The sequence below is a fragment of the Ascidia mentula genome, chromosome 4 (genome assembly GCF_947561715.1).
Source record: "Ascidia mentula chromosome 4, kaAscMent1.1, whole genome shotgun sequence".
Classification (NCBI taxonomy): domain Eukaryota; kingdom Metazoa; phylum Chordata; class Ascidiacea; order Phlebobranchia; family Ascidiidae; genus Ascidia; species Ascidia mentula.
Window position 1 is genome coordinate 1428367 of NC_138569.1, and position 10722 is coordinate 1439088.

The following is a 10722-nucleotide window of genomic DNA, read 5'->3' on the forward strand; positions in this document are numbered from 1 at the left end:
GGTTTTTCATTCCTAATTTAATAATTGCAGCCACCTGCCCTTTCAGGTCCCATCTCACAATTAAATCCCAAAAATTTAGTTTTGGAGGTAATTTGTCTGCATGCACCTGGTGACAATTTCTCTTGTGAAGGGTAACTACTATTGCTCAACAGAAAAAAAATGTATCCAAATTAGGACAGCACACGGTGAGGTTTCGCAAATAATTCTAAACAAAGTCTGTACATAAGGGGATTAACACAAAATCAAAAATGTTTAAATTTCTTGTGACGCAATTTTCCACAAAAAAACACCTTAATATTTTTGGTACTTTTTAAACCAGATTTTCAACAACACCTGAAAAAGGCGCCACCAATGGACTGCCTGACTAAAGCCCTGAAAAAGGCTGTAAGGAATTCGGCTGGTTATAATTGAAAACATTTCTACAAGCAATTGTTCACGACCAATACGAGACGTAATGCGTATTTGCCTATGGGTTGGACGTTTTACTGATTCAGTTACTACTGAATAATTCTGTCGATCGCCCACCCAATTATTAATATGTTGTGCGTTGTTTTGGTGCCTTCATGGAGTCTTTAGGAACATTCCCTGTGTGGATTTTATTTTTCATACACCCAGATTTTAGAAGGGAAGCGGCAATTACTTTGAACATTTCACGCTATCCAGCATTATTGAGGGACATTGGTGGCAAACGCCCAATTTTTTCAATTGGATCAAACGCTGGTGAATAGCTGACTATGCTACGAGTAAAATTTATGTCTGCTGTGAGGGAGTCGAAAAATGTGCCGTCAGTTCGACGGGTTTCGCGGTTCATAAGCGTGACGACTGAGTTCCATTTTTTGCAATTTGCGTTAAATTGACGCTCCATTGAATCTCTGTTGTGCTTTGTTTACATCACACACAATATAACAATCGTCATTTCATCAATCGATACTTTGCACTTACCGAAGTCGTTCCCAACTACACAGCAATATATATTGCATAAATCGCAGCTAAATATTATACCGCAAGATGTCGCACAAACATCGCAAATCATGTCAATCTGATCGAAAAAATTAAGTTTGGAATTTGCAGGCATTATAGCTATGCCATGCCAATGCGATGGACTAAAGCTTATGCGGGAAAGTTACTGGGGAGCGATATTTAATTCTCATCTTAACACAGTTGCATTAGAGCTGATAACGTTATTCTTGGAATAGTGTCACAGTCGTTTAACACTTGTGTGCAGCTTCAGGTTCCATGTAGCTGAGATATTTGTTGTGTAAAAGATTTTGTTTTACCATGATCGTGAAACTATTACTTCAAGTTGCATTTGTTCTCTTATCTGGTTGCTCCAGTGAAGGTCAGTTAATTTAGACGATACTGCACTTTTTTACTATTTGCAACTTATAAGTTAGAAGATTATCAGATAAACCACCACGCTACAATTGTTTTCAAAACAATATTTTGCACTACCAGGCGGGATTCAAATTTTGTGCTGTTTGATAACAATTAACCTTGTTAACAGCGGAAAATTGGAAAATTCCTTAAAAATTTGCTCCCCTCCAAAAGATCCCTGCCTTTGCTTGATAACTTTTTGTAAATTCCCCCGCAATGTGGCAAATTACAAGCAATCAGTGCAATTCATACAATGTGAGTTAACAAACGTTAGCAATGTTTATCAGTGTTCAAACATCAACACTAAAACTACACTGCATTGGTGCTTTTGAAATTGTATTTCATAGTCATTTTGTCGTGAATTCGGATAACAACTGTCAAATGACATTTGGTGATCGTATAATCGTATGACTTTGGGCCAATAAATGACTAATTTAGGAGCATAGTACTGTACAGTGTTGTAATTATTTGCGGACCTATAATAACTTAAGAGGGGTGTCCGCATGTGAGGTTAAAAATTGGGTGGGGAATCACCGATTTTTCGTTGTAAATTAAGGTTAGTTGTGATCGAGCATTGAAAATATGTAGGTCTGTATTAGCGCCAATCGTTACGGTGGCTTCCTGGTCTGCGCAATTGCGTAACCCTATGGACTCGAATGCAAGTTTTTCGGTAGTACCTGCGCCGTTGATTTATTACTGTTACTTTGAAAGAAAGGTGATAAATATGTTTGCAATCAAAAAAGGGATTAAATGTACTGTTACGCCATCAAGAAAAAATAAAAATGAAAAAGGGATTAAACTGTTTTGCATGCTGCTATTCCTCTTTGCACATGCGCATGAGCAGTTTTTTCTTGAGTCAAACCTCAAAGGGTACATGCGTAATATTTGCAAAAGGTTTAACACCTAGACTAATTGGCTTGACACACAGGGAAATTGCATGCCATTATTAACGAAAAATAGCGCATGTTTGGTAAGAATGCCCCGTGTTAGGAAACAATGGCTAGTTCTAACGTGGTTAAAGACAACATTGCTGCTTTTCAAGATATGCAGTTAGGTATTGTGTACTGGCATTTGATATTGTTAAAGAAAGAGGAAGGCAATCATTTTTTTGTATTCATCTTTATAAAATTGTAGCCTTTATAAATTTACCGCAAGCCAAATGCTTGAATAAAGAAGGGTCAACATAAATATTGAAAATTATATTTTACTGAAAACTAGAATGCAAGTTTTTGCGGTAGCACATACTTCAATTTCTTTGCTTTGACTGTGAAAGAAAGGATTTTACTATATCTTGAACCAAAAAGGATGTTCAAGCGGTCATTTGTTGAGTTGTTACAAAATGAAGTGGTATATATACTTTAATGTCAAATCTGGCTGTCACAGTGCAACTATCTCAAGCATGTTTTGCCTACTCATGCTTTTTGCATGCAGAATAATTGCATGTATATAAAAATATATTTTATTAAACTAGCAAGAAAATATTAGCTTCAAATTTGCTATATGTAACAATTCATCTCCATAGAAAATACTGGTTTTAATAAACCCTTTTCTGCATTTGCAGGACAATTAAAGCATTTTGACATAAGTCCTAGCACTCAAGCAATTGGAGGTTTTGCAACTTCAACATCTGTTATTGTTGGATCTTTAAGTGGGAATTTATACTACAATGCTGCACAGCACAATAATGTATGTTTTTTATTCTATGAAAAACCTGCATAATGGAATACAATAATCCTGTCATACCACTTTTTGTGTGGCAGTAGTGCAACTTGTACAGGTTCGCGCTACATCATAAATGATTCAATTAATTTGTTAGAATTTATATTATTATTGTTTTTGATAAATTGCTGAATTATCGGATAGGGTCCGAACCTAGTTTGACGATATGATACTTCACAAGTTATTGTTCAAGTTCATTATTACAAAAAATCTACAACATCTGCTAGGTTAACGAACCATCACATATCCTGTTGGTTCCAGTAAAGCAAGAAACTTTCTGTAGTTCCCAGTTGCAATTCAATTAAAGTTTGTTTTCATTCAATTAGCAGTATGGTATTACAGTGTTTGTTGCAAACATCAGGGGCCACAAAAGTTTGTGCAAGGTTTTTTTGGCCGTTGTAAACTGTATACGTTTTAGACAAGTTTTATATTTTTTGAATGCCTGATTCATGTACTTTTATTTGGTTGTGAGTTGATCGTAAAGATTAAAAGCAAAATCACTTTTTTTCATCATTTAATAATATCAATTTATACTTCTGCAAGTACAAACTTTATTGTTTTCATAGACATTGGCTGTGGTATCTGGTAACATATTACGCTGCCTAAATGGAACAAACATGGATTATATTAATTGGAGGTAACATACTTTTTTTTATTTTTTTGATAAAAGCTGATCAATATAGTGAGGGTAATTTGTGCAAAATTTTGTTTAATTCTTTTTGTTTCACTACTTGCTGCTTATTTGCTCCGGAACCCCTCGGACCCCCCTGGATACACCCATGATGCCAATACTTAAAAATTTTGAAATACGTCCACTAATTGCACACCTGTTTTGTTATTACATTTTTGACAAATGAATTGCATCTTTTTTTTAGAGTTTATTCATGAAAATTTTTCGGAATTTTAATTATTTATTCTTAACTTAGTTGCTAAATACATTGCAACTAACTCCAAGCACTGTTGCTTGCAAATGCTCAAAAATTACACAATACATACAAAATTCAGTATTTGTTACAGAAAACATTTTGCTCATAAGAATGGTTGGCAGAGCCGTGTTTACATCTATTTTTGGCTTGTGCTTCTTTTATTATAAGTGGAAAAAATAAGTAACACTTTTACAAATAATAGTATTGTGAACATTTAAATAAATTTGAAATGGCAGTTGATCATGCTTGGCATTGTACTAGATTAAGACTATTTAAACTGTCTGCAGTGAAATAGGTCCAGGTTAATTTTCATAAATTAACTATAACATATATATATAAAAAGTTGGAATATGTTTGTGTAAAGTCAATAACATGATAACAAAATACACAAGCGCTTGTATGGTCAGGCCACTCCAATTGCAAGTGCAAGACCAATATTGTAACTGATTGAGGCCATGATACTAAAATTTGGTGTGCAACAAATAAAACATCTGTGTTTGTGTTAATACAGTATATGTTTCCAATGTATTATTGTACATTTTACATGCAACAAACATATGTTTGCTTTTGTAGTTGTAAATATGAAAACAATGGAACTTCCAAAAGAATTACTCTGAAGTTTGAAAATATAAGTGCCAATTTTTCCAATCTTGTATGGTCTTTCGGTTTCATGCAAATCATCCAAAACTTCAAAGTTCTAAGTAAGGTTAAAATAATTTACTCTGTCAAACTGTACTCATACATATTGTTGTATTCTAAACTGTACTCATATGTATTGCTTAGGTAACATGCAAACTTTTTTCCCTTTTTAACTGGTAGATGTTATACTGTATAGAGACAATCAGTGGTTTGTCTAAATTAAAATATGTCTAGCAAATATTTTTTTATTATCTAAGCAAACTCCCTACAAAGGTTTTGACATATATTATTATGCTTAGATTGCCCAAATCATGTCTCAGTTGTTGGACCAATTGTTATTGCAAGTATGTACACATACCAAAAATCTGGCACCTTTAATTGCCAATTGGGACAGGAGTTGTTTTACAGCAACTCAACTCCTAGTATCAGGGATACAATTTGTCAAAATGATGCAACATGGTTTGGAGCTAACGGACTAGAATGCTGGTCAGGTTTGTGCATTAGAAATTATGCCAGTCACATCATTTAAATGTGGTGGTTCTTTCTGTAATTTTAAGTATACTAAATTTGCACATGTTTTTTTCAAAAATTTCCTTGCACAAATCGTTTAAATGTTTCAACATGAGAGAGTTCCCAGAACATTTTGCCTCCACATATGTAATTTTTTTTACAGCCCCAATGGTACAACTTACAGGAAATTTTACTGCACAAGATGGAAATTTAATTAAAATTAATTGTTCCTATGACCAGTCTGTGTGGCCTAATGGGAGTCACTATAATATTACACTGGATAATACTTATATTGGGACACAAAATGTTGTAAGTGTGTTTCATTTGGTATTGTTTTTTTTTGTGTTAATGAAATATTTTGGCACAAATACGATAAGCCTTGGAACTGTTTGACTATGTCCATTTGTCTCTTTATCTGTTTGGATCCATGATTTTTTATGTTGCAGTTTTGTCGAATAATCCCAATACAGTAATGCATGTCCGCATAATTTCTTTTCTGTAATCAGAGCTTCATATCTTGCTAATTCTGTTTGCACTGTTAACAAATCTTCAAACATCTCTTCACTATTTTAGGGTTTGCTATATAGTCTGAAAATTAGTCGGGATATGAATGGCAAAAGCATTCAATGTCAAGCTGATACAAAATATACACAAATCAGACAGGACAAGGGATGGTCTCAACCCAAAACACTGAATGTTATTTGTAAGTTTTTTTTATTTTAGTAACAATTTTTCTTTTGCATACAGTGGTGGTTCTAAAACTTTTTTGTTATGCCCACAACATTATTTATTAAATCTTGTGATCCCCCACACATTGAAAAACAGATCCAAAAGTGGTGGGGGTGCCAATTCACAGTTAGTTCAGAGTTGGTTGTGAGCTTTTGTCTTCACACTCACAAGTGCAGCTAATCCATGCCAACACAACTGTGAAAAATGGAGTATGCATAGCCATGTTGCCATTATTCTTGAATAACCTGAATTTCACCCCAAAATAAGTTCCAACCCCTTTGGGATGGATAGATGTGTAGCGGATCTTTTCAAGGTTATTACTGTTGGTCTTGCCTAACTGCACTGATGCTGGTAAAACCAACAATGAATACGATTTGATTAAAGTTTCCCTGATGTTGTTGGTTTTCTACTGACCTCAGAGCATTGTTGTTAAGCATTCAAGGTATAGCACACATTGATATCAGCCATGGTATTGGCTAAATTAAACTGCAGATATTCTTCATTGTACTTTCTTTTTCAAAACTCGTGTACTCCAGCTTGTGATTGTCAATATTTGCTTCATTTAAAGTTTATTGATACAAACAGTTCAAACATCAGGAAATTACCGTCTGTTTACTCCTGAAGTATGTTAGTTATGCTAATTAATATAGATATTAACTAAATCTGAAAAAAAATATTTGTCTGGTCACTAAAAACATGATAGAAAGAACTGAATTTAATGTTATTTGTTTTATTGATAAAAAAAGGCATTTTTTTCTTTACATGTTAATTTTTGCCATTTATTTTATTTGTTAATTATCAAATTTTCTCATGCTAAAATAAACTGTGAAATTACCACATTTAAAAGAAGATATATGTCTGAACTAATAGATATTTCAACATCTTTATGTATTTGTTGTATTCAGATCCACCTTCAATTTCAAACATCACTGTACAGGGGTTATTTCAACACACTGAACACCAATATAATATTTTGCAAAACACCAGTATAAGCTTAAATTGCATTGCAAATTCAAATCCCCAATCCACATGTGTTTGGTCATATGATAACTTGAATGAATGCAACAATTTATGTAGAATAAGCAGAAAATTTAAAGATTCAACAAATGCAACTTGTAAAGCCGCTAATGGCATTGGTAATTCTGCCAACACAACCATTTCAATTGTGTCAGTTCCAACATTGAGTAAGTTAGATTTCATGCTTGTTTTTTGAGTTTGGGCATTTTTCCCTTTAAATCATTCTAATTAAGGACAACCAAAGATAACAGTTAATGGTGAAACAGTTGATAGCAATGCAACAAAGCTGACCCAAATTGTTCTGTATAAGATAAGCTACGCCTTTGTTTGTATTAATGGATTACCTTAACTGTGCTAGTTTTTATGGTATCTGGTGAATGAATTAATTATCATTAAATTTGTTTTATGTGATATGTCTTGCTTAACCTGTTAATAACTGGGTAATTAGTGAAGGTTTCTATTGGTTGCATTAGTTCTGTTCCAAAAACAATTTCATATTTTTTGGAACCTACTTCTGTATTCCAAATATAACTGTAGACATTTCTTCGTGGAACAGGTTTTTGCAAAAATTACTGCAACTGTTTCTTTACCTTTTCCCTTTAAAAACCTTTACATTTAAAGCTTTATATTCTGTAGCAATTACTTATCACAACACTCAGGGCATAGCAACTAATAATGTATTAGGATGATTTTTCCTCTGTTTTAGTGATTATTTTCAGTTCAAAAATCTGAAAACATGAAATGACACCCGAGGATGTCACCGAACATGTATAATATTAAAATTTGCAAAAATATCATTACTTGCTTTACAATCAGAAAAAGCTAGAAACTCTTTTGCTACAAGTAGCAGATTTTTCCTCAATAAACCATTTTTAACAACATGTGCATTAAAGCCAATGAATGATTGACCACTTAGCACAATGCTAATGATTACAATTAGACAATTGATAAATCATGTGTCAATTAACATTTGTTTAAACTATTTCAAATGATAATTGTAAATATATATTTTGTAATTGTGCTAATGTTATCTTTACAAGTTAATTAATTTTATAGACCAACCATACACTGTTGGCAATGTGAACTGCCAACCAAACCAACCATGTAATATTATTGTGTATTCAAATCCTCCACCTTTTGCATCTGTTTTAATGTCACCAGGTTTGTAATGCTTGAATCTTGCCATATCTTAACATTTGATTTATAAATATACTTTTTTAGGAGGTGGAAAGGAAACTCTTTCACTGTTGCCAAGTACTCCACCGGTTTACACATACCAAATTAAGGTAAATTATAATGTTAAACAGTAGGGAACCATTTTTTGTTCTTGTAAGTTGCATTAAAGGGAGTATAATATTAAACGATTACCTTTAATCCAAAATTGGTTGGTTTACTTTAGTTGATGCCAGTTACTGATACTTTTTAATACAAAATGTGCCCGTAAGGTTGACTTAAATAATAGATGCAGGAAAATGTGATAATTTAACATATATCCCAAAATAAATTTAAAATAATATAGTTTCATTGCTGTATGTTGAAAGTAATGTAACAAACTATGCACAGTGAGTTCTTTGTAATCCTAGTTTGGTTATTTTACTGTAGAAGCCAGCAGGAACCTACACTTTGCATGTTACAAATTCAATTGGAACAAGCTCGATTACAATAACAGTATCTGCAATCACTACCAGCCAACTGGGAATGATTATTGGAATGTCTGTTGCAGCTGCTGTTGTTGTGATTCTTGCAATAATACTTGCCGTATTTTGTTTCAAAAGATCAACAGGTAAGTGTGAAATTGTAACATGTTGTAGAATGTTGGGTTATTAAACCCAAAGGTTTGTTTCATATTAATGTTGTTATCTTGCAGGCAACAAAATGAAAGGAACACCTGCAAAGGTTTCACTGGGAGCACCTGCTTATTTAGACACACATGTGTACGAAAACACACCTCCACAACCTAATACACCCACATATGAAAACAGACCTGAGTATCAGAATGTGGCAACTTATCAAAACACAACTGCAAACCAAAGTGCGTCAACATACGAAACATTTGGTTCCAGTTAAAAGCACTTTAACTACTGATTTTAGAAAGAATGCGAATGTACTGACCACTACTATGTATTTGAAACATGTATTTGGTTTAAGTTGATCTAAACTTACGGTTGGTCAACATTGTGATAAATATTATTACAGTGCACCGTTGTTGTAAAAGTATTTTGTATTACATTCATCTATGATTTCGAGACAGAATGCGAATGTATTTTATTTGGTTTAAATTCATTTAAACTTAAGGTTGGCCAACATTATGATAACTTTCCCGGTAAAACCGCTGGTACATGTTATTACAGTGCGGTGTTCTTCTTTGTACAATGTTGTAAGAAAACTGTGACCACTGTTTGTTCTCTATTCGTGTTTCATAATGTTTCACTTAATGTCAATTACTGTGTGTTTCTAATATTTTATAATTGAATGTGATCTTCGTTGCGTTGAGTTTCTATTGCAAGGATTTTTCTATCGCCAACCTATAGTAAGCAATAGGAGAATAGGCGGTAATTAAGTGATTTATTACAAAGAGTCATTTAAACCATTTTTGGACGATTTGAACTTTGTATAAAAGTTCTGCCGTTTACACTCCATATTGGTTGATTTGGCGGCTTTGGCTTTAATTTCTGTGAAATTGTGCATCACTTACTTTTGTGATCAAACTAAGGTGATCAATATAACGTAGGGTTTTTACGTAAAACAACATGCTCGGTGACGAATACGCGGAAGGCGGTTTACAGGCAAGACTCCTTTCCTTTACAGAACTTCCGTGTTGGCAGGGAAGCTAATATGCGAAATGTGTGTTTTGCTCTCTTCTCTATCCACCACCTTCTTTACTTACGAATAACCGATGTAATAAGTTTAACGAGAACACGGAACAAGACCTTAGGAAGTTGCACAAACATAGTTTTTTGAATGTTTTGTGATAAAATTCATCCGACCGCATTATGAAATAAATGGCCTTACTTTTGGGACAAGACACAATATAGCGTGAAAATACTTTCTGTTTGTAAGAAAACGAGGCGTGTCTTCAACCATAAATATATTAGTTGTCGTTTTATAAATTCCTACATGTGATTTAAGGACAGTGACCACTAAGCTGAGTTTAAATCATTGTTATAACACAGCTTTTAATGGCGTCGCACTGCTGTAATTAATACTTTGTCACCGCATAGTTCAATAGGTTACTGTGCGCTGGTTAACCCAACATATGTCTCGATGTTAAAGCCAACCAGGAAGTAATTCTATGATGTTACAAGGAGTGCATGGGTGCAACGGCTTTATCATATTGCACAATATGTGCAGAAATATGGAGCGCATACATTTTCACCGACGTTTTTTTTGTCCGAAAAACAAACTTCGCAGCTCACACCTAAACAGATGCTAATTTCATCATTCAAGTTAGTGATCCTGAAAAAAAATATACTTTTAATCAGTTGCTTGACGTCATAATGTCATAAAACACATATACTGCGTACTTACAGAAAAAGGTCATACATAACCTTTAGTGTTATTTGCAATGGTGTAAGGGATGAGGTGTTGTGTGCAATGGTAGTGCAAACAAACCCTCGTAATATCGTGTTCGCGTACTAGGGTGGATATGTGTGTTCAAACAATCGTCTACTTTCACTTTCTTTGTTAGGATTATTAGACTTTAGGGTTATCATATTTGTCACCGCACAATTGCGACAGAGTTATATCAGGCACGTAGACAAATTTCTGGTCCCAAATTTTAAACATCTGAACACTTTTACCCATTACA

The 10722-nt window shown here is 33.7% G+C and overlaps 1 protein-coding gene across 1 annotated transcript; it reads left to right on the top strand.

Moving 5' to 3' along the window:
• The first annotated feature begins 2370 nt into the window (after nt 1-2370).
• On the top strand, nt 2371-8981 carry LOC145899871 (uncharacterized). The gene is made up of 11 exons (XM_082988802.1): nt 2371-2428; nt 2936-3060; nt 3660-3730; nt 4593-4720; nt 4958-5149; nt 5332-5477; nt 5742-5871; nt 7971-8075; nt 8136-8200; nt 8517-8697; nt 8782-8981. The coding sequence occupies exons 1-11, from the start codon at nt 2371-2373 to the stop codon at nt 8979-8981; spliced, it is 1401 nt and encodes a 466-aa protein (XP_082844928.1).
• Nucleotides 8982-10722: the final 1741 nt, after the last annotated feature.